The 25,486-nt window shown below is 39.7% G+C and overlaps 1 protein-coding gene across 3 annotated transcripts in view; it reads left to right on the top strand.

Annotated features, from left to right (window-relative positions):
• The window catches only part of CASK (calcium/calmodulin dependent serine protein kinase), a 352,166-nt gene that overhangs the window by 264,904 nt on the left and 61,776 nt on the right, over positions 1-25,486 (top strand). For all 3 annotated transcript variants that reach the window (XM_040632797.1, XM_040632783.1, XM_040632789.1), the window contains exons 11-13: positions 480-601; positions 19,879-19,956; positions 22,389-22,469. In XM_040632797.1, the coding sequence (XP_040488731.1) occupies positions 480-601; positions 19,879-19,956; positions 22,389-22,469 (281 nt within the window). The remainder of the gene's footprint in view (positions 1-479; positions 602-19,878; positions 19,957-22,388; positions 22,470-25,486) is intronic.

Consider the following 25,486-nt stretch of genomic DNA (forward strand, 5'->3'; position numbering starts at 1 on the left):
AAAAAAAAAAAAAATCCTAAGAAAAACACTCTGTTTTTCTCTCAGAGCTACAGGTGGCTTTACTTTCCGTTCTTGATGGGACACACTTGTACGAAAGGCTCACCTGTGTTATTTCTGTAATATTTTAAAACATCATGGGGTCATGGAAATGACACACTTTTCCTGAGGTATAACTTGCTGCACCCAGATCTTCCAGTAATTCAATTATAGTTGACGAATTTCTTTAATTCAAGTAAGACCAGCATCAATATACTTTGAAAAATGAAAAGCACACAAATACATTGTCACAAACAGAAACTCACTGAAAATACTCTATCCTTAAGCGATATGAAATTCATTTAAGTCTGTCCAGTAAAGACATGAACCTTTGAAGTTATGTTTGTTGGTCCATTGTTCTGAAATGCAAAATTGAGGTTACAAAGGTGAGTTTGACACTGACTTTCTGTACTGGCTGTTTCTTTTCGGTTTGTTCCCCTTAGGAGCAGTCTCGCAGGTGCTGGACAGCCTGGAAGAAATTCACGCACTTACAGACTGCAGTGAAAAGGACTTAGATTTTCTACACAGTGTTTTCCAGGATCAGCATCTCCACACACTACTAGATGTAAGTCTGTCTGGGTTTTGTTTTGTTTTTTTTATTTTTAGCGAATTGAATATTTAGTGTCCCTTTTTTACTTTACATGAATTTCCAGGCGTCCATCATAACAGTCCATTTTCAGTCTTAAGTCTGTGAGAAATGTGGGAAATCATCCATTATAGATTCATAACTGAAATAAAGTGTATATAGTATAAATAAATATAAATATATAAATAAAATAAATATAAATAAGTACATATAGTACAAAAGCAATGTATTCTAGCAAGTCACTGTAAAAAGAATTATGTGTGTGTGTATATATATATATACACACATACACACTTATATGTGTGTGTGTGTGTGTGTGTGTGTTTCTGTTAGAAGAATCCCTCTACTCTGGAGAAACACTCCCAAACAGGTACAAAGATGCAGGGACATGAACATTAGTCATAGAAGGTTGGTAAGAGTGAACATAAGGCAACAGTGAAATACACCATGGCATATTCACTCCTAATAGGGAATATTAAGCAGCAGGTGAAAAGAATGAGATGGGGGCACGTGGGTGGCTCAGACGGTTAAGCATCTGACTTTGGCTCAGGTCGTGATCTCAAGGTCCCAGGATCGAGCCCCATGTCGGGCTCCCTGCTCAGTGGGGAGTCTGCTTCATCCCTCTCCCTCTGCCCCTTCTCCCACTCGTGCTCACTCGCTCTCTCTCTCTCAAATATATAAATAAAATCTTTTTTAAAAAAAATAAAACATTGTACCTGAAGCATGAGTGTAAGAGCGAGAAAAGTAAAAAAAAAGATACTGTGCAGTAGACACACACATTCTATAGTTAACCATGCTGGTTTTCATAGACTTCATCTTCTCCTTAAAACATAAGAACATTAAACGTGACAGGCTCCACTGACAGCAGAGTGAGATACGAAGAAAAAATCAGAAGCTGAGAGTTCATATCTGCCTTTATTTCAGTCACATTTTAAGTCGGATCCCTTTCTTAGGTAACTTGGTTGACTTCAGCAGTGAAAACATTCTTAGTACGTAGTAGTCTGCTAGTACAGGTTAGTCTTTTTACAAGAAAAACCTTCCCTTTATAAGAGAATGGTATTTGCTTTGGGCTGCCTAGAACTGTTAAACTCTGACTAACGCAACATTCCCCAGAATGTATTCTGCAGGATGTTGCTCTGGGAGATAGTGATGAGTGTCGCCATGGAGCAGGAAGGGAGTAGATCTTAAATGTATTGGTTAAATTATGTGTTCACTAAAAAAGTTAGGGAAATGCTACATTCTTTATCCTTTTATACAGATTCAGAGTGGATAGTAGCATATTAACAGCTTTGAGATGTCCCGTAGCAAAGAAACCGGATTGACTTTAATAGCATTTCTCAAACTAATTTGGGCACGGAACTTTTATTCACAGTCTTGTCCAATTGATGAGGACCAGTTTGGGAAACACTAAGTTAAGAGCATTGCATTACGTTTCAACTTCACACTAAGTGAAGTCGTAGGTAACCTACAGTTGCTTCTTCCATAAATGCAGTCAAATCAAATTAGTTATCAAATTTTAAAAATTAGTTTGGCTTTTTTATATAGTGTCTCTGTTAATCAGGCCTGACCAACTGCTATAGCATGCAGTCCTAAAATTTGTGTGGTTTAACGAATAAAAGTTTATTTCTTGCTCACATCGTAGTCCAGTGCAGGTAGATGATGGGGGGGGGGGTATCTTCCACACAGTCATTCAGGGATCAGGCCTCTTCCACTGCATCATTTGTACCCAGCAGCAGATGAACAAAAATGGAGAATTTTGCAGGCTCATAGTAGGAAATAGGCTATATCACTTTTGCCCACATTTCAATGGCAAATACTAGTTACATGCCTACCTAGCTGCAAGAGAGCTGGGAAACATAGTCTTAAAATGTGCTAAGTGAAATAAGCCAGACAGGGAAATATAAATACTGCATGGTATCAAAGTCAAACTCCTAGAAACAGTAGAATGATGGTTGCCCCAGGCTGGGGGTCTGGGAAATGAGGGGAGGTTGCTAAAAGGGTACAGGCTTTCACTTATATGATGAGTAAGGTCTGATGGTCTAATATATAACATGGTGACTATAGTTGATAAATTGTATAATGAAATCTGCTAAGAGAGTAGGACTTAAGTGTTCTCACGGGGCTCCTGGCTGGCTCAGTCGGTTGGGCATCCGACTCTTGATTTTGGCTCAGGTCATGATCTCAGAGTCATGAGATCAAGCCTCATGTCAGGCTCCACATTGGGCATGGAGCCTGCTTAAGATTCTCTCTCTCCCCCTGTCTGCTCCTCCCCAGCTACGTGCATGAGCACTCTCTTTAAAAAAAAGGGGGGGGGAACTTAAGTGTTCTTACCAAAAAAAAGTTAAATGTGTGACGTGAAGAATGTGTTAATTAACTTGATTGTGGAATCCTTTCACAGTGTACACATTCATCAAATCCTCACCTTGTACATATATTACAGTTATGTTTGTCAATTGTCAGTAAAGCTAACAAATGCCCTCAGGAGGATAAGGAAATGAGTCTTCTCTTTAGCGTAATTTATCTTAAGTAATTTGAGGACGTTTTCAAATAAGTTTAATTTCAAATACCCGTTACTTTCCTCAGGTACCAGAAAGCCTTTGAAATTCATTCTGTTTTGTGGAGAGCTCTTAACATTCCTTCCTCTTCTTTATTCATTGACTTCTTTATCTATCGTTGTCTATCATTGCGTCATAGGATACAGAAGGTTTTCGCAAATGTGAATTTCCCACAGAAGTCCTACCCTTTACTGGAACTAGCAAGTGGGATATTTGAAAGAAGCTATAGTGGACCATGGAGATTTGGTTTATTTCAGTGTACTCAGTGGTTAGGTCATTGCTAAGATCTACTAACCTTTTAGATCAAGAACTTTTTGTCATTTAAAGGCTCAGCGAAGCCCAGACTGGTTTTCAAGGGTATATTTTTCTGACTAATATAACAAGGTTTCTGAGTCCACCCAGCTTGAGACTGCAGGGGAGATGGAAGAACATCGCTAGCTTCTACAAGCAGGGGCAGATACTCAGACATAGGCTAGACTTTGGAACTGAGTGGGGCCGCCGCTTATTGCCCAATGCTAAGCCCTTCAGACCTCACTGAAAACATGTGCTTTGAGTAACTGCTGCGTTCTTGGGTCAACATTGTCACAACTTCAGAAGAGACTTCTAGGTGTTAGGAAGAACATGCTTAAAGTTCCTTTGGGTTCTTAGGAATTATAAACTTAAGAAAGTGTCTACAGTGTCAGCATCTGCCCTATCAGTGCATCTCAATTGGAAAAGGAGCACAGGGACTGAGAAGGCACCGTGCCCAGTAAAAAGATGCCATGTCTGCAGAATTTTGCAGACAGGTGCTACACGTGAACCCCAGAACCTCCCACCCCCTGAAATGACCTGACTGTAAGGCCGTTGTTTTTCGGCAGTGCTGGGATCTGAAGATCCAAACTGACCCATCCTTCAGCAAAAAGCTTTAATCATCATGAATGACCTAAGCCATCATTGGAATGTGCTCTCCTGGGGCGCCTGGGTGGCTCAGTCATTAAGCGTCTGCCTTCGGCTCAGGGCGTGATCCTGGCGTTCTGGGATCGAGCCCCACATCGGGCTCCCCCCCCCACCCCCGGGAGCCTGCTTCTTCCTCTCCCACTCCCCCTGCTTGTGTTCCCTCTCTCGCTGGCTTTCTCTCTCTCTGTCAAATAAATAAATAAAATCTTTAAAGAAAAAAAAAAGGAGTGTGCTCTTCTGATCTAGAGCCTATAACTATGGTTCATTATGCTCTTGTCTCAGAACTAACAGACTATACATATCAATAACGTAATCAGTGGAGTATTCAAGTAGCTGCCATAAAGAGAAATCTAATGATTAAAACAGTTTTTAATACTTGAAGTGCTTATGTAAAAAGGAATGTGGTATGACCAATTCTTGAGAAAAAGCTTTTCAAATTTTGACCATTCATTTCTCCTCCTTCTAATGTTCCGTAGCCCATGTTTGGATTGGAATTGTTTTGTTTTACAGAATCAACACTGGTTCCTTTTTTGAAGGATTCCAAGTACTGACACCTAGTGGCATAGTTTTGTGGACCATGGATTGATTGTCACTTAATCCCACTGAGCCATTTTGTGAAATATCTTTATTATACTTAAATCCTGTTATTTCAACAACACTGAAAACAGCTAAGTTTGAGGTCATCATTTTTAAGCTGACAAAAAGAAAAAGGATTAAGTTCCTAAGGAGACAAAAGATCATCTAGTACTTTATTTTTCCAGTCATGCCTTCAAAATAATAAGCTGAAAATGCAAAGAAATATTATTAGAATTTGAAGGAAATAAAACATCTGTTGTGTTGAGAGAATTTACATTAAAACAAAAGGAGAAATACTGCGGTTGCACTGAGAGGGGAAATGCTTTCTGACTTGAATTCTAGTAAAACACATCTAGTTGAACCTGCAGTGAGAAATTAGAAAAAAAGGAAACAGATCCAGAAATTTCTAAATGTTTGCTCCCCAACCAGTTCTACCTGACACACACATGCTGCTCCTCATTTTGTGGGGGAAATAAAGCGGCTTGATGAGGAACCCGTGTTTGGTCCAGCTTGGTCCATATGTCTACTTTCACAGATTACAAGCACTGGTGCAGAGATGGATGGTCTGTGCATAAAATACACAGATCAGTTTTATTCGTAAAATGCAGTTTGGCATGTGTATGAGCTTGCTGAGGCTGCCACAACAAAGGGTCACAAACCGGGTGGCTTAAAATAACAGAATCTATTCTCTCACAGTTTGGGAGGCCAAAAGTCCTAAATCAAGGTGTCAGCAGGGCCATGCTCCCTCCAAAGGCTCCAAGGAAGACTCCTTCCACTCCTTGCATGCCTCTTCGAGCTTCTCATAGTTGCCTGCAATTCCTGGGAGTTCCTTGGCTTATAGATGCATCCCTCCAGTCTCAGCCCCGACTTCACATGGCGTTTTTCTCTGGATGGGTGTGACTCTGTGTCTTTACACAGCCTTCTTATAAAGACACACCAGTCATTGAATTTAGGGCCTGCCCTAATCCAGTATGACCCCATCTTAATTACATCTTCAAAGACCCTATTTCCAGATAAGGTCACATTCTGAGGCTCCAGGCAGACATGAATTTTGAGGGGAGAGTATTCAGTCCACTACCACGTGGAAACTGATTTTGCCCTGAATCGATTCTTCAGGTGTGAGTGTAAGTTACACAAATTTAATATAAAAATAATGAAACGTTACTCGGTCGCTCGTTAAGTGAGTTTTGTTGGGAATTGGTGTTAAGGTGTACTTAACGTCTTTTAATGCTATATTGAGTTAGTTTGGGGTTGCAACTTGTATGTGATACAGTGGACTGTCAGGTGACAGATGCATTTTTAGACTGAAAAATCAAGAGGCTTTTTCAGTTAAAAAGCATTTTGCGAATGTTATCTGGTGGTGATTCTCGATCTTCTCAATATCTTGTGGAAATTTTCCTGTTGCTGAATAAATGTTTACTTTGTAAGTCAACAATGTTATGAAACATTGTTAAATGACACATTTCTCTCTCTCTCTGCCAAACTTTGACAGCTAGTTTTAAACATTCACCCACCATCTGTCATACCTCTGAACAGCTGTTAGCATTCGTTACAGACTGCTGTTTCCATAGTAAATGAGAAGCCCCACCTAATTAAGATTATTTTTGTGGGAAGTCCTAAAATTATGTTTAATTTGTGATTAGATTAATAGAGCAGAAACTCACTGCAATAGCAACTTACCACTTTTTCTATAGATTAACTGATATTTTAAAATACTGCATTAGAAATAAATCAGTGTCTGGAATTCTCCATATTTTGTATTACCGACATCTTTATTATAGTTTTTTACTGTTTAGGGAGAGTTAGAGAGGTTTTGTTTTTTGGTTTTTTGTTTGTTTGTTTGTTTGTTTATCCAGCACTGGAAGACTACAACGCTTGATTTACTATTTTGCCTTTTTGAGATGATATTAAATTAGTAGTCCTATTTGGGAACAGCATATTTTTAGAACTCAGAAGTTTCCTAAAGGGGGAAAAACTGGGACTTCTGCAATGATTTGATGTTTTCCAGCAATTTGGGGTTTGAGAAGTAAGTTGATACACTGTTAAGTTTGGATGTTTAAATAGATTACCAGTCAGGAAATGCCAAAGCTAAGTTTCCCATGAATTTGTAGTCCAGTCGAGTTAGACTTAAATGTCTAGAATGTTAAGGCCTGAGGACCTTCAGAAGCTAAACTACTGGGACCTTCTCAGGGTGCCTTCTAGCCTTAAGCATGAGCTTCAGCAAATATGAAAACCCAGCTGGGTAGTGGGCCAGTGGTGTGACCTTTGTGCTACTTGTGTCCTGGGGCTGGAGACTGAAGTGCACTGCCAGGGTCTCTCATTCCACTGTTTCTAACGGAATGGGCAAAACTTCCCATATCTGTTTCTAGAAACATACCCAAGTATTAGTGTCAGTAGAAAATTACCACGTGACACAAAATTCCTAGGGTAAAGAGAGCTAGAAATAGCATATATCTTGAATATTTTCAAAGTAGTTTTTCTTCATTCTTAAGATATCAACAAACTTAGGAGGAAAAAAAAAAGGCTACTAAGTGTATGGTCCTTCATTAAGCAGCAATAGAAAACAAATACAGCCAGAAACAAAGCAAGGGTTGTCTACTCTTACCATTTCTATTCAACATTGTACTGGAGATTCTGGCCAGTGCAGTAAAGGAAGAAAAAGAAATTCAAGGTACGCAGATAAGAAAGGAAGAAGTAAAACCATCTTCTCACAGAGATATATTCTTGTATATAGAAAATCCTAAGGAATCTACCAAAAAAATCTATTAGAACTAATAGGCAAGTTTAGCAAGACTGCAGGATATAAGATCAATATACAAAAATTAACTGTATTTCTACATACAAGCAGTAAATCCTGTGAACATAAAATTAAAGGAATACAATACCATTGAATAAAATATTTAGTGAATTGAACAAAAGTATAGGACTCATACACTGAAAACTACAAATGTTGCTGAAAGAAAGTAAAGAAGGTCACAATAAATGGAGAGAGAGACTGTTGGATTGGAAGACTCAGTATTGTTATGGTGACAGTTTTCCCCATATTGACCTATAGATTCAAGACAGTGCTTATCAACATCTCAGCAGAATTTTTTTTTTTTGTAGAAGTTGACAGGCTGATCCTAAAATTTATATGGAATTGCAAAAACAATTTTGAAAAAAGAAGATCGAAGTTGGGGAGTTGATTTCAAAGCTTTCTACAAAGCTAGAGTAATGCAAATAGCACAGTATTGGTGTAAGGATAGACATATAGATCAGTGAAACAGAATACAGTTCAGAAATAAACCTTCCCATTCACGACCCCGTTGATTTTTAGCAAAGGTGCCCAGGAAGTTCAATGGAAAAAGGATAGCGGTGGTGTTTTGTTTTGTTTTGTTTTGTTTTGTTTTGTTTTGTTTTGTTTTAAAACATGGTGCTAGAGCAATTGGATATCCATACGCAAAGAAATTAACTTAGACCCTTTCCTCACACCCCACACAAAAAATTTCCACAAGATGGATCATAGATTCCTTTTAAGCTTAAAATAATAAAAATTTGTAAAGAAAATGTAGGAGTAAATCTTCGTTACCTTGGGTTAGGCAAAGAGTTCTTAGATTCAACATAAGGGAACTCTTGGGGATGCAGGAACTGTTCTAAAACTGGATTGAGGTGATGGTTGTACAACTATAAATTTGCTCAGCATCTTCAAACTATACACTTACAAGGTGCAAATTTTGTAGTTTATAAATGATGCCCTAATAAAGCTTTCAAAAGTGAAAAAACGAGAAGGAATTCCCTTTTACTTAAAAAAAAAAAACTATTTTACCCTTTTTGTATTATTTTAAGGTCAAGCACTGCTGGAAGTTCCTTCCATGTGCTATAGGTTATAGTGTACTCTGGATCCCATAATGTCCTTTGTAATCCATCACTCTGACTACAACAGTACTTTCCAGTCTCCTGGAGTTGTCCCTGTGTCTTGACCCCAATCCAGCAAAGCCAAACTGCCTGCCTTCAGCAGTGCCCAAAGCCCACTGTGAAAAGGGGTCATCCTAGTAGATTTCACAGGGTCATCACACTGACTTCCTCCTCTCAATATTTCACGTTATGGCTAAGAATTTACCACTTACTGACTTAAAAATGCTAAATTTATTTTTCTGTCCCAAGAACTCGTTTTATTAACCAATACATTGTTGTGCCTCTTGAAAGAAGTCCAAATTATCTTAAAAACATGAATTACATAATTTTACATATTTTTCAATAAGGGGGGGTACCTTCTCAGATGTGTTTTAGCTATTCATTTCTTTTACATGCAAATACATATTCATCGTTTCCCAAAGTTCACAGCTTTTTAACAGATATGACATAGTATCAATTTTTTTGTCTTTTTACTGTGGTAAAATATACCTAGTCTAAACTTACCATTGTAACCATTTTTAGCGTACGATTCAGTGACATTAAGTACATTCACATTGTTGTGCAACCATCACCACCATCCATCTCCAGAACTACTTCCGGCTTCCGCAGCTAAAACCCCCGTACCTATGAAACAGCAACCCACCAGTTCCTTCTCTCCCCAGCCCCTGGTGGCCACCATTCTGCTTTCAGTCTCAATGAATATGACTAGCGTAGATAACTCATGTAAGTGGAATCCTACCATATTTGTTCTTTGGTGACTGACTGGTGTATTTCACCTAATGTTGTATCCTCAGTGTTCATCCATGCTGTAGCACGTATCATAATCTCCTTCCTTTTAAAGGCTGGAAACTGTTTCATTGTAGGTATACACCACATTTTGTTTATCCATTCGTCCAATATCAATGCTTTATGATAGATACTCCTATAACAGGAAAAACCCAATTCTCAAAACTAAAGCTGTCCAATAGTAGGGAATCCAACCTTTGTTCGATACCCCGGGCAGTTGCTCTGCGTGGGCTCCAAGTTAGCTCCTGTGTTCTACATCTTTGTGAAAGGAATGTGTGATTTTCACTGGAAGTATGATTAACTACAGGAGTCTGTCCAGTTCCCGTATTTGTTCAGATGAATTACTTCTTCAAACAGGGACTGGAATTTACTCTGAAATACCGAGAGTAATGAATCAGCTTGTGCTTGGTCCCAGTGTTGCCCACTGAGTGCCACTGTCTTTTTATGGCACCACAATCCACTTTACCAGAAGGCAGAGGAATGTTCAAAAAGCCATCAAAGTGCAACAAGCACTGATTCTTCTTCATCCTGTTCTCAAGGAAGGGAGGAGTTTTACCGCAGAAAGGAATGTGATAAGCTCACTTGAAGAATATTTGGTGGGGTTGGCTTGCAGCATTCATAAACCAAGAACATAGCTGCTTTCTTCTCTTTGTGACCTAACATTCTCTCATTAAAACCTCTTCTGCCAAACTGTTCTGTTCTCTTATAACTTGCCACAATAGAAATTCATTTTTGCTACAGCTACTCGTACAAATGCTTGGTGTTTACCCGTGCAAAGTGAAAGTCCTATCAGAAGTCAGAAATTATTGTATGACCTCAGGGATTTCATAGTATTATATGACACACCTGATGTAAATGTTTTCTTTTAAAACAGCAAATAATAAGATATTCATTTAGTTAAATATCATTTAAGTATTTTAGATGCTTCAGAAGAGCACATTAAGAAATGAGGCTTCTGGGGCGCCTGGGTGGCTCAGTTGGTTAAGCGTCTGTCTTCGGCTCAGGTCATGATCCCGGGATTCTGGGATCGAGTCCCACATCAGGCTCCCTGCTCCGCCGAGAGTCTGCTTCTCCCTCTGCCCCTTCCCCCTGCTCATGTTCTCGCTGTCTTGCTCTCTCTCAAATAAATTAATTAAAATCTTTTAAAAATAAATTTAGAAATTTTTTTTAAAAAGAAATGAAGCTTCAACACTTTGTTAATGTTAGTGTTTTAATGGAAAAGAAATTCATATCCTACTGAAATTTCTCACAAGTGGGCAGACACTTGGATCTGGTAGTAAAAAGTTCCCTCTTTCAGAAGGCTTGAGTAAAAGCAAAATAAAGCCACCTACATCATCTAAGTAGTGTTTTTTCCTTATGTTTTCTTTTGCTTGCTCAAGAAAAAGCATTATGATTTGTTTCTTACCAGGCTCAATTTTAGAGTTAATTCCCGACTGAAAAGGGCCGACAGAACAGTCATGTTAGGTCATCTGAGGCCACTGCTTGAGTTTCTCAGAAAGAGCTGCCAACTGCCCAGAATCTGCGACAGTGGCCTATATTGTTAGGCCACCAAAGGGATGAACTAGGAGGTCAAGCAAGTCTTAATTTGTTGGTTTCAAAAATAAATCCCCATAAGTGCAATGTTCTAATGGGCTTAAAACAAAAGCAGCTCTGTACACAGACAGCTAATACCTAAACCAAACGAGGGCCTCCGTTGGGGTACTTTCACTGTCAAAATCCAAAGTATTTTTGCATCCTTCTCAAGAACTCTTGAACTGGCCGAGATGAACTGATTGTTCAGTTTCCTTTTTGCTGTCAGATGAAAACTTTCATAATTGATTTAGTTACAGTAGCATATTACTAAGCCAGCTGGGCCCCTTCTTAAGACTTCAGGTAAGGGGGCGCCTGGGTGGCACAGCGGTTAAGCGTCTGCCTTCGGCTCAGGGCGTGATCCCGGGGTTCTGGGATCGAGCCCCACATCAGGCTCCTCCGCTATGAGCCTGCTTCTTCCTCTCCCGCTCCCCCTGCTTGTGTTCCCTCTCTCGCTGGCTGTCTCTATCGCTGTCGAATAAATAAAAATAAAATCTTAAAAAAAAAAAGACTTCAGGTAAGGATATATACCCCATCATGATTTTCTAAAGCTTGATTTAAGCTAGCATTTCACTACTATACCATTAGGCTAAATTTTTCCTGGGACATCTAACTCAAGGGCTCCCGGGACCATTCTTATTGGGCAGGAAATACAATATACAGTCCATCAGATACCCACTTCTAACTTTATCCCAAGTAACTTGGGCCATAGTAGTGGTAGGCAGCCCTGAACCTTTCTCCAGGGCAAATCTAAATTCCAGGGTGGGACTCTTGCTACTTTCTTACAGTCAGTCACTAGATTTGTGGATTCGACTTTTTTTTTTAGATGAGAAACAAGTTTAGTTTAAAATTGATAAAATTTAGCTATTTACATGTTTTCTGACCTTTTGGAGGGAAAGTTAGCACAAAATACAAATTGTGAAGGGTAGTGTGCAAATGAAAGTATATTCTTTAAACGGATGGAGTGTATTATCTCCATGCAGATGGAGGGTCGTCTGTGTGACTAATCTTTGAGTGCTTCCTTCAACTATTTTTTAGAAAATTAAATTGATTTTTAGAAGTTTTACAGAATATTAATCTTTAAGAAAAATCATTTTTAGTGCTGAGAGGAAAGATATTTTTTTAATCCCAAAGAAGAAAAATGCCCTGGGTGATTTTAATTTCTTTTTGTAGATCATAATATCTCGATGCATAATCAGTCTTAGATTTGTGAGCAAGACAGGTTATAGTTCTTTGCAAAGTTTCATTGTAGCTTCTTAAATTTTTGAAAATCCCGTTTTAAATTTTGTAGTGTGTTTCTTTCCCACTTACATTTCCCATCACCCAGTCTCTAGACCACTATTAAATATACTGCTCTTCTCCTACTTTGGACTGTGTCATGTTAATGATGCCAGAGATCTTTGAAAGCGCATTTTCCTATTTCTAACCTGAAGACGGCAAGTTGATGTATAAACTTGAGCAGGAAAAGTAGATTTTTAGATCTCAGAAGATTTTCTTCAATCTCTGACTTCGTAAAATCAGCTCCAGTGCAGTAGTAGTTGAATATTAGTTATATTACATTTTCATAGTAAATCGCCTTTCCCTCGCAATGTGCCAGATTTCAAATGTATTTTTAAAAAATTACTGTTGGATATCAATAGCTGACCCGCTAGGTTCACTGAAAAGAAGTGACACTGAAACTTGTTTCTAATCACCGAGCTTTTTCACAGACAACTCAGAAGCTGTAAAGAATGTTCTAAATAAGATACTCTGTTTCCAGAGCAAGTCATTTCGATTCATTCCATCATTGTTCATAAACTTGGGAACACTGTTCTTATCTGCCGTACTAGGATCACAGACACATTTCATTACATACTTTGCAGCTAAATATTTGACTCTTGAAAACTTGAATTGCTTTCCAGGAGGGAGCTCCTTCAGTCACTTTGAAGTAAGTGGCAAGAGGGTGCTTGCTAATGAACTTCAATGAAGTTCCCTGCAACTCTACAAACCCATTCCTTATTTGGCCCATATCTGAAGTCTAATTGCAAAAGTTATAATCTTATCTCAACCAATACACTTTCTCATCGTGAGATTTGGTTTTCTCTGTGCTAAAGTTAGTGGGACATATAACCCAGTGGTAGTAACTTTATAGTTCTCTGCCAACCATTCCATTTTAAATGTTGATCTTGCTAAATGCTGCATATGAACTGGGAGCAAAACAAAGCCTTCCATCTGAGGACTAGAAACCAGAAGAGCATGAGATATGATGGAGTATGGTTTAAAAAAAGCAAAAAGACTTGATTTACTGTGTTGAATGTGAAGAAAAAGTGACATCTTAACTGATTTCATCTTTAGGTTTGGAAGTACAATCTCAGTAGAGTTGAATTTAATATTACCACCAACTTTAGTCTGCTCTGTTTAAAATAGCCCATCTCAAATATAGAATTGTGGCCTCCTAACAGAACTGTGCTTATATTTCTTAGGACAGAAAGATTAAGCGTGTCCATATAGCTGTGTGTGGTCATATCTGACCCAGTGCCAGAGACTAGCAGAGAGCGGCCTGAGACAGTGTGAAACAGTCTGTTCCCCTTGCAGCTGTTCACATTTCCTCGTTTTGCTGTGTGTGTGTGTGTGTGTGTGTGTGTGTGTGTGAGAGAGAGAGAGAGAGAGAGAGAGAGAGAGAATACAAAGTGCTGAAGTTGGGGAACCTTAACTTCATTGGAAAGAGAGAACAGTAACATTCGTTCTTGTTTTCTCTCTAGGGATTTTTTTTTTCTAAAGATTTTATTGAGAGAGAGCGAGAGCATGAAGGGGGAGGGGCAGAGTGACAGGGAGAAGCAGGCTCCCCGCTGAGCAGCGATTCCCAGGACCTGGGATCATGACCTGAGCCGAGGGCAAATGCTTAACCAACTGAGCCACCCAGACGAGCCTCTATAGGGATAATTTACTAATATTCTTCCCTCCCTCAACCTCATCTTCTACACCTCAGCTTTACAAATACACTCGATGTCTTCAAACTGAGGGTTACCGAAAGGGAGGTGGGCAGGGGGATGGGTTAAATAGGTGATGGGATTGAGGCAGGCATTCGTGATGAGCTCTGGGTGATGTATGGAAGTGTTGAATCACTATATGGTACACCTGAAACTAACACCGTATGTTAACCGGAAGTAAAAACTTAAGAGGCACCTGGGTGGCTCAGTTTGTTAAGCAACTGAGTCTTGATTTCCGCTCAGGTCATAATCTCAGGGTCATGAGATTGAGTGACACATCAGGCTATGGAGCCTGCCTAAGATTCTCTATCTCCCTCTCTACCTCCTCCCCCCCAACACCAAACTCATGCTCACTCTCTCTCTCTCAAAAAAAAAAGGAAAAAGGAAAAAAGTCCAAAAACAAATACACGTGATATCTTCACATTGCAGGAGAGCAAATAGCAGAAGGAAATACATTTTGCCATTTCAATCCACCATGAAATTTAGCTTCTTGAGCAGGGGTTGACAAACTACGGTGCTCAGGCCAAACCCAGCCAGCCACCTATTTTTGTAAATAAAGTTTTATTGGAACACAGCCATGTCCATTCGTTTACAGATTGTTAATGGCTGCCTTTGCATACACAGCAAGGCCGAGCGGCTGACACAGTCCTTACTGCCACAAAGCCTGAGATATTTACCATCTGGCCAGGAAATGAATAGAATTCTAGCATTCCTTAACAGGGCAAGGCTTGTAGTTGATTGGCTAATATCTTTCAAGTCATATTTCATATATTTTTTCCTACAACCTGTAAGTAGCATTGTCTGTAGTTCTTTCCTCCAAATATTTGCTGAAGGTGTCTCCCTGGCAGAAGACTTTGTGTATTCCTGAAATCTGGTGTGAGAGAAAGGATGGCGCATCAGGAGTTCATGGTCTAGTCCCTGCTGCTCTGGCTGCAGAACCCTGAGCACGACACTTCACCTCACTGGACCTCAGCTTTCTCCTTAAAAAAGTGGAGGAGCTGAACCATGTTGGTCCTCTTCTACCTTGAAAATTTGATGAAGTAAGTCAGCCTGGAAACACACTCCAAAAAAGAAATATGGTCAAAATAGATTTAATTTTGAGGGAAAGTTTTTAGCTATGCAAGAAGGACCAAAGATAATGATATCTGGTTCCTAAAGAAACAAGCTAAGAAAGAAGTATTCCCAGTCTGTTTATTTTTATGTCACTCTGAAATTTTTTTAAAATATCTATTTCTAGTTCCTCTGCACCAACTCAAATGCGTCTTTATTTTTTAAAGAAACATGTATTAAACATCTCCTGTGTACTCAGCCCCATGTGAGGTGCTGTTATTGAATGTCAACTCAAGAGTCTGGTCATGGGAAAGAGAAAGCAGCCCTTAAACAGCATGTTCCATAATCCTGTCCCTCAGGCAGCCAGGGCCCTCTTGGCTGTCAACACGCTTGATGTGGCAGTCATCAGATGTTGGCTTTGTCCTGGGTTCTGCATCATCAGTGGACTCTGGAGCTGGCCTCAGCAGCACCCTCTCAGCTCCTACACCCAGGTGTTACCCCACAGCTACTTACTTCTGGGTCCCTTTGCTCCGTGCAGGCAGCCCTCTTGGACAGGGCTCCATCAAGATGGCTGCAGCCAGATCACACTCTGAGGCAGCTCCTTGACTCATGGGAAACACACACAAACACTACAAGTGTGGGTTGCCCTACGCTGGCCTCCCCCTACTGGCAAGGGCTGCCCCAGGTGGCCTCCGGCCAAGAAAGAGGCAGACATCAGTATGTTTTCACTTGGGACCACAGACACCACCTGTCAAGCTGCCCCAAGGACACTCAGCTCCAACCCGGTGCACCCGAGGCGGGCTTCAAAAGTCACTGCAACCTGGCAAGCATCCTTCCAGAGAATGAGCTAACGAGCTCTTGTTACTGGCACCTCCAGTTTCTCTGCGCGGTTCTCTTGGAGCACCCGCCACCCTTCCCTGGGCATGAGGAAGAAGGCAACTCTCCCTGTCTTCCTCCCCAGGAGGAAGGAAGGGGAGATCAAATGCTTGCTCTCCTTGTCCTGTGACTCCTACAGACGCCAGGCTTCTGCCTCTGTAGGCAGAGTAGGGCATGAGGGTGAGTGCGGAAGGACCATTTTGGCTGCCTTTCAGGAAGCCCTAGACGGATGGTCTGGCAGCTCTCTAGCAGGCTTGGTGCTACTTACTTCCTATTGGCCTTAGCTCTGGGCTCCAGCTAAAGGTCCAAGACAACAGGGAAAGTCCCAAATCACATCATTCTAGATAGTCTTTATACATGCTGCAGCTTTCCTTTGTTCTCAAAACCCAGCCACATCTCACTCGCCCCCGTGCCTTTACAAAACCACCTAGACTTGAACTTCGAATCCATAAGAATGAGAAGTTGAAAAGCTGCATATTTTCTGACTACTGTTTTAAAACACTAATGTTACATTGCATTAAAGCATTCCTCCATGGAGGATTTTTTTATTTACCTGCTTTGCCACATTTCTGAAATAGTTTGTATTTGTTGTGGGTATCGCTAAAATATTTTGAGTCCCAAAGGCAAAAAACTCAGTCGCAGAAATTGAAGAGGGAAATGAAAGGTGGCCTGTTATGCATGCACATCCAGATAGTCTCCAACTTGGGGCTCACTCAGCTGAGATCCCTTCCAGTTGACAGCACTGGAGGGACCAGACTACTTTCAGGTTCTCAAAGGGATCCAGCTGGCATAGGTTTCTGGGCCTTTAGCTCTTTGGAATTTGGGCATTCTTTGAGGACAAGAACTGTCCTCCTTTTCATTTTCATAACCCCAGTAAGTAGAACTGCACTGCCTAGTACATAGTAGGAGCTCAGTTAATGGATGGATGGATGGATGGATGAGTCCATAAGGGCTCACTTCTGATGGTGACAAAGTGAGCCCCTTCCCTCCCTGCCCCTTCCTGCCATGATTCTTACTTGCCCTTCTGCTTCATGAGCCGGCAGTTGAGATTCACCATATATTCTTAGCTATCCATTGTGTCCAGCCTGCCTGGACTGTTCCAGTCCCAGGCTCTCCTAGGAGCTGGAGGGGCAGAGCCCAGTGCCCCCACCTCAGACAGAAGACCCCTTCTTTTAAGTCCTTCCCACTGCTTCTGCCTTGATTGGAAGCACCCAACCTCTCCCTCATCCCACCACTATTTCCCCTACACTTTGGGTGAATATGTGATGAACTGGATCAGGCCAGACCAAAGAAGCAGAAGAAAATTTGCTCTGAGCACTTTTTTGGGAGCAGGGCCCTGAAAATGTTGACACTGAAGGCATCTGTATGCCACGTGTAAAGTGGCTGTAAGGCTAGAACAGTGGTTCTCGCTTTACTACTCTGTGCCTCAGTATCCTCATCTGTAAAGTGGGAATAATAAGGGTATTGCCCTAATAGGGTTGTCTGAGGTTAAACAAGGGAATATATATTAAGAATTTTCACTAATAACTAGCATCTAGTAAGTATTCAATAAAAGTAGCAATTCTTATTGGTACAACTACTGTTACTCTCAGAAGTTAACATTTGCACGTAAGATTTCCAAATACCTAAGGAGTTTATTACAGTACAAATTTCTGGACCTCCTTTGCAAATTCTGATTCAGTAGGTCTGGAGTGGGGCCCAGGAATCTCTCTGTTTAACAATTCCAGCTGGAGCTGCCACAGGTTCTCAAGAAACCACACTGACATAAGACCTAGGGAATTTTTCAACTTCTGATTCCTTACTTTTGGTGGGTTGTTGTTTTTTTCTTCTATTTTATATTGCATATGTACAGTATTTCATTTATCTCTGAAGGCTAGTCTGGGAACCTAACACTATATATAACATTATTTCTATGGGAAAATCCATTCCCTGGTTCCAAATTTCAAAAGGTACAGTCTTTAGAGATAGAAGCCATTCAGAGGATGAAGACTCCCCGTGTGCACTCTACAGGGATTTGGGTGAATTTTGTGAGCCAGCCACATATCTCTAGTTCCCTGTTAATACAGTTGATCTCTGAACAACGCAGAGGTTAGGGGGGCCAACCCCTGCATAATCAAAAATCCACATCTAACTTTGGCTCCCCCAAAAATTTAATATCCCACTGTTGACCTTAAAGCCTTAGCAATAACATAGTCAGTTAACACATATTTTGTATATGTATTATATACTGAATTCTTACCATTAAGTAAGCTAGAGAAAAGAAAATGTTATTAAGAAAATCATAAGAGGGGCACCTGGCTGGCTCAGTCAGTAGAGCATGTGACTCTTGATCTTGGGGTCATGGTTTGAGCCCCACATTGGGCATAGAGCTTACTTTTTAAAGTAAATAAGGAAAAAGCCCCCTTCTTATTTCCAGAGGAGAAGGAACGTGGGGAAATAGAAAACTTGTCAAGAGACTCCTTGCACTTAACAAACTGGCAAATAGATAAATAGCTTTCTATAAAATTGTAATACATACCACGGATCTACTGATGAGGGTACAGGGAGATACATACTCAGTGCCGATGAGATTGTAATTGGGGCAGCCTTTAAAAAAAACATAAGGAAGATGGGCGCCAGGGTGACTCAGTGGGTTAAGTGCCTTCGGCTCGGGTCGTGATCTCAGAGTCCTGGGACTGAGCCCTGCATTGGGCTCCCTGCTCAGCAGGGAGTCTGCTGCTCCCTCTCCCTCTCCCTCTATGCGCTCTCTCTCTCTCTCTCTCTCTCAAATAAAATCTTTTTAAAAGTCATAAGAAAAAATACATTCAGAGTACTTTACTGTGTTTATTGGGGAAAAATCTCCACAATAAGTAAACCCATGCAGTTCAGATCCATGCTGTTCAAGGGTCAACTGTATAATATTTTAAACAGCACTTTACTAGTCTACTTACACTGTGCATTTAACCTCTGATTTAGTAGTACTTTCTCAAGGCCCTTGTTTAAAAATGGTCACTGCTCTATCTTCACATTGTTCTCATTGGGCATCTTTGTAATTAATTTATGTATTTCTCATAAGGCGTTTTTATGTGTGGTGTGGCCCAAACAAGTCATAAGGCTTTATCATGCGTCAGTATAAACAAATCTAACTGTAACCTGAAGGATGTATATAGTCAGTATTTGACCTGTACACTAGCATTGTGGTACATGGGAGAAAGAAAAAAAGAACTAAACAAAAACCAACCCAAAAAAACCCCCACCTGTTTTAGAGAAGTTAGGAAATAGACATGGCAGAGTAGCCAAAATCCATTTAAACTTTTCACTTTTCAAAGCAGACTGTCAAATGAGCCATTTCGTTTGAGGTAGAAATTAATATCTTAATTGCATTTCCACCCTACACAGATTTTTCCTTAAAGAATTAAGTTGCCTTCAGAAAGTCAAATTTTGATTCAGTTAGAGTTATGGCGTTTTTGAAATATATTTAGATTCTTTTCAGTATCTTCTCATGCTCTGTGAATTTGCAAATGCACAAGGAAAAAGTTCATGTCCTTGATTTCCTGCTGAAGGATGCCAGCACTGTTACTGTTAATAAATAGCCCTAGTAAAACAAGCATAAACCTTTTGTGAGAACATTCCTTCCTAGAAGGAGTTGGATTTGCCCTTTCCCAAGATTTAGATTTCGGTGAAAATTCTTTCAGACGTGTCTTGGCCAGAAAGCATTCTTTCATTTTGCTCTGTATCCATGTTAGTTGAATGTCGCTTCTACGAGAGGCAACAAAATATTGCAGTTCTGAAATAGTGATCGATTTTAAATGAGAAAGGAAGCTGCCACATTGACAGAATCTTGGACCGTCTATTTGAAGATGATTTTCTAAAACGATACGTGTAAGACTCCTCTTGCAACAAGTTTTACTGAATGAGTAAGAGATTATTAATGGGAGGAGACCACTGAAATCAGCAGCCAGCATTTGTCAGAGGAAGATATTGTTTAGTGAAATAATAAATATGCAGCTCTGAACTTTGAGCAAAGAATTATGAGTGTTGATCGGATTTTCTTCTTTGCTTTTAGCTGTATGACAAAATTAACACAAAGTCTTCACCACAAATCAGGAATCCTCCGAGTGATGCAGTACAGAGAGCCAAAGAGGTAAGTGACATATTTTGTAAATGTATCTGGGAGTCTTATTTGCTACCTTTATGGAAAACATTGCTGCTGCACAGTAAGAGGTGGTTCCTGGGAGTCACGGTTGGACCATTACAGTCAGATTTAGTATTTCTAAGTTTATCGCTGAACATTTTACATACAGGAAAGAAAGAAAAGCCTCAGGGACAACAATGCCTCGATTTCTAGTTCTGGTTCTGCTATGTAACCCTGAACATGTTAATATAACAATTGTACTTCTCTTTTTTTTTTAAATAAGTTATTTTACTGCGCTTGGTTGAAAATAGGCTATGAAAATTTGAGTTGCTTTTTTTAAGGCAGTAGTGTTTAGAAGTTAAATATCTATAGCAATTAAATATACTGGAGTTCAGAGAGAAGTCGTTTTTATAAACCGTCGGCTAGTATACATGGCTGTACCTGTTACCAAAACTTTTTTTTAACTTTTTTTTTTAATGTATTTTTTTAAAGTAATCTCTAACACCTAACGGGGGGCTTGAACTCACAAGCCCGAGATCAAGAATCACAGGCTCTGCTGACTGAGTCAGCCGGGGGCCCCAACTTTTTTATTATAGAAATATGATATTGCAAAAAGTTTGGATAAGTAAAAATCCATCCATAATCACAGCACCCTAACACAGTAATTTTCATTTCTGCACATATACTTCCAATCACTACCACTTGCATATAAATTTTATTTTTTATTTTTTTGCATATAAATTTCATGTTGCTGCAATCAGAATGTATCTTTTTCTTACCTGACGTTATATAATCATTTTTCCAATGTTTATATTTGGTCTTCATAAATATGAATTCTAATGAGGGCATAAATCTTCTTTGTTATTACTAAATTATAATGAATTAGCAACTCCTCCGTTGTTAGACACATAGTTTTTGGGTTTGTTATTTTTTTTCACTTTTTGGTGTTATAAAAGTCTGAATGCAAATTAACATTTACTTTAAAAACAGTTTTTATACAGTGAGACTACTAAGTGAAAAGAGTATGAAAGACAGAATCCCTTCCCTACCAGATTTTAAACACCACGCCTGCACTAGAGAGCATCTTGTTGAGAAATAAGACCAAGGGTGCTGCTGGGCCTGCCCATGCAGTCAAGGGCACCAGCCAGGAGAGCTTCTCTCTGGCTTAGGGGATGACACCTCGCTGTTTAAAATTAGACTGTGAGAGTAGCAGGGGACCAGAGAAAACACATAGTTTCATCCTTTCATTTCACTGGTAGAGACACTCAAAGCAAAAAATACACCGAGGAGAATTTGCTTATCTTCATTACACAATATGAATTAATAGCATAACCAGCACTTGCTGAGGGTTCCTTTAGATAAGAAAGAAACCCTGTAGTGTTTGTTTGGTCTTTTTCCTTCTTCCCTGAGGAGGTGATTGAGTAGCGCTTAGATGCCTGTGAAATCTAAGCCTTGAAGGTCATCTAAGTGACCCCTTAATGCTCCTTCTTGCCCCAGTATTAAGATTCTCCAAGATGAGGCAAGAGGTTCCTCTGGGTGGATGACTTGCGTGCCCCTGACACGCAGTCCTGCTGAAGCCGACTCTGATTGGCTCAACTCTAGGAACGGAGCGCGATGTGTGTAACTGCTCTGTGAGTCCAGCCATCTACGGTTAGAACCGCAGCAGTATGTTTACTCTGGGGGGGGAAAAAAGAGCAACGAGGCTTTCCCCGGGTCTCCTGTCACATAGTCAAATTTTAAATGGAGAAACTTCAGCCTGATGGTAACAGATAACTTTTAGAGTGGAAAGAGAAGTTTTCAGTGGTTTTTAGGTTTTTTTTTTGGTTTTTTGTATTAACTATTCTCTTGGATTCCCTGGCAGTTAATACTAGGAACTATTGGCAGAGGCATAGTTTCCTCTATGTGAGGAGATATGTATGGAGAATAACAACGACTCTGCCAGACTGCAGGAAAATGACTTAAGTGTTTCTTTTCTTTAAATGGTTTTTTATGTGAGCCTGTGCCATTTTAATCTTTCTGAAAGGAACCGACTGTTTTGTTAATATTTAAAAAGCTGCTATTAACTTATAATACACATTCATTTTGATAGTGAGTTTGGGAAAAGATTTGTAGAGATATTTTCCCATTAAGTTAATTCAGTTACTTACACCTGTAGTAAATATGTATTGTGGACGTATCATTTTGTTTTGTATTTTTCAATAACGTTTCAGGTTATAGTTGGGTAATATATTCAGAGAAATTATAGCAATTTGTTTTATTTTTTATTGCCATCAATAGAGTTCTTTTATATTGATAACATTTAATAAAGTGATGAATTTTTTCCAAAGTAATTGTTTTGCCTGCTGTAAAAAATCTGTTCATAATTTTTAATTTAAAAGAATTCTCTATTTTCTAAAGCTGGCATCCTGCTTATACTATTATACATCTTGCTTATTTTTTAGGTATTGGAGGAAATTTCATGTTACCCTGAGAACAATGATGCAAAAGAACTAAAGCGTATTTTAACACAACCTCATTTCATGGTAAGTACCAATGAAACTTCTATAGAACTAAAACCTCACTTTCAAAAGAAGGTTTTAATAATCCTCATGAAACGTGGCCATCTTTATCAGATACGTCATTACTCATATAATAATTAGACTGTTAAGATTACAGTACCAGGTAATACCAAATACATCAAGATCCTTTTTGTTTACTTTGTGTCATAGTCTTAAAGATGCTTTTCCTAAGGTCGCTCTTCAAGGACTGTGTGGTCATCACACAAGGGATTTGCTTCCTGCTAGGATAGTTCTTAAGTCACTAGAACTGTGTATGGTACTTAAACCACAGAGAACTCAAACTGGAGACAGTTTTCACTAAAAAAGAATTCTCGGGGTTATGAGATGGAACCCTGTGTCAGACTCCATGCTAAATAGGGAGTCTGCTCAAGATTCTCTCTCTCCCCCTCCACCCCACTCATGCGTGCGCGCTCTCTCTCTCTCTCAATAAATAAATAAAATCTTAAAAAAAAAGAAGAAGAAGAGAGATTGGAAGAGGCCAGACCCAGTTAGGTCTTCCAGGCTATGGTAAGGAGTCCGGATTTTCTCCTGATTGCAGCAGGGCAACACTGAGTGACTACAAGCAGGAAAATATGATCAGATCTGCGCTTGAGAGATCCTTGGGGCTGATGTGCAGAGAATGGATTCTGGTGGGGATGAGAATTAAAAGAGGGAGGCCAATTCGAAGGCTGTTGTGATAGGTGGTAGAGGCTTGGAAAAGGATGGGGCTGGTCTAAAATGGGCAGGCTGGGATTCAACACTGGAGATGGCTGAACACGACAGGACTTGCTGGTGGCTGGGATGTGAGGGAGTGTGGCTAACCCCATTTTACAGTTCAGAGAGGAAACTGCCCTAGAAAGGTAACAAGGCTTGCTAGAGGTCACTCACCTAGTAAGTGGCCTCGCTGGGGTTCAAAACCCAGATCTCGCAGGCTCCAAAGCCCATGCTCTTAAACGTTGGTTGACCTGTAATGAGGGTCCAGTTTCCTATAAACTTAACTTGAGCTCACTGGCCATTTCCAAATAAGCATATGTTTAGATAATATCCCATGTGGAAAATATGCTTCTGAGCTATATATACTATGTTAAATAAACTTTTAAGTGCTGGAGCTTTTATCTTATAAGCATTTTGAAGTCATGGTTTCAATATCCTGGTGTTTTTAAAGAAATATTAATAGCTTAAAGGGAAATATTGTAATGCTTATGTTTTTATTATACTGAGGTTTGAGAGTTATTCTTAGCATAGTTATCATTTCGCACTTACTCAACTAGTTGGCTTTTTCCTTGCTTTCTGATCATTAAAACATGAGGGTTTAACATTGAATTACCTGACACTTAAAAATACAGATACTTGTGAATATTTATAGTAATTAAAGAATAAAAGGGAATAGATTTACATTATGTTTTAAAGTCTATATTCTATCTTTAGAGGTCATGATAAAAAATACTATCACACTAATCCCTTTTTCAGTTATTCCATTTGAAAGACTTTTTTACAAAAGAATTAATAGATCCTTTGCTTGTTGCAGTTGTAAAATATAAAACATTAAGGCTAAAGACAAATATTAATAAAATAGAAAGTTAACAAAGTTAATGCTTTTTTTTTTTCTTTAAGAAAATAGGATCTAGCCTGGCTGACTCAGTCACTAGAGCATGCAGCTCTTTATCTCGGGGTCATGAGTTCAAGCCCCACACTGGGCATAGAGCCTACTTAATTTAAAAAAAAAAAAAAAAAGGAAGGAAAGAAAGAAAGATCTAGAACAGAAGATTTTAAAAGCAAATTTGTATCCTACGTTCTCAAAAAACAAGATGGTTAAAATCACCTTAGGTTATCATGATATTTTTATTATTTAGTGGTCTATTGTATGATTTATAATTAAGCCAGAGGAGCCACTTCTCAAGCATAAAATTCATATTTTTCCTGTTCATGTTAAAGTAATTAGATACTTTTTTCACCATAGTCTAAAGTTGTTAGTCATCTTGTCCATGTCCTTACTAGAGTACAAAAAGTGAAAGTATTTTTCCTATTACACAATTCTTATGTAATTAAAACTAACAGCTATTTCAGCTTAGTAACAATTGCTCAATTATACGTCAACATATTTAAGAAAAGTATTCAAACTTAGATTTTCCTTTTTTTTGTTCTGCATATTCTTTTTCTTTTTTTTAGATTTATTGATTTTAGAGAGCATGCACATGCATGTGCTAGCAGGGGGGAGGGGCAGAGGAGGAGGGAGAGAGAGAATGAATACTCAAGCAGATTCCCCACGGAGCTGAGCATGGAGCTGTTGAGGGGCTCCATCTCGTGACCCTGACATCATGACCTGAGCTGAAATCAAGACTCAGACACTTAATCAGCTGAGCCACCCAGGCACCACTTATATACTCTTTTTCACTGGCTTCTTTAAACAATCTATAAGTAGCCCTTTTTGTTTCTGTTTGCGTATACGTTCGAACTTTGGGGGTAAGTTTTATTTTGTGATAGCAGTCTTTACAGTGGCAAATCGTGGTTAGCATTAAGAATTACCTAATTTGGGGGCACCTGGGTGGCACAGCGGTTAAAGCGTCTGCCTTCGGCTCAGGGCGTGATCCCGGCGTTCCGGGATCGGGCCCCACATCAGGCTCCTCCGCTATGAGCCTGCTTCTTCCTCTCCCACTCCCACTGCTTGTGTTCCCTCTCTCGCTGGCTGTCTCTATCTCTGTCAAATAAATAAATAAAATATTAAAAAAAAAAAAGAATTACCTAATTTGGAGGAGGGGAGTTAAGATGGCAGAGGAGTAGGGGACCCCTTTTTCAGCCGGTCCCCTGAGTCGAGCTGGATAGGTACCAGACCAGCCTGAACATCCACGGAATCAGCCTGAGATGCAGGAAGATACATCTGGATCTCTACAAATGAACATCTCCAGCGCTGAGTATTGAGGTACGAAGCGGGGAGCCATGAAGCCAGCACAGATATCGGAACATAAACGGAAGGGGGAAGGAGCCGCCGCATTCGGGCACCA

This window comes from Ursus maritimus, assembly GCF_017311325.1.
Source record: "Ursus maritimus isolate PB19 chromosome X unlocalized genomic scaffold, ASM1731132v1 scaffold_X1, whole genome shotgun sequence".
NCBI lineage: Eukaryota > Metazoa > Chordata > Mammalia > Carnivora > Ursidae > Ursus > Ursus maritimus.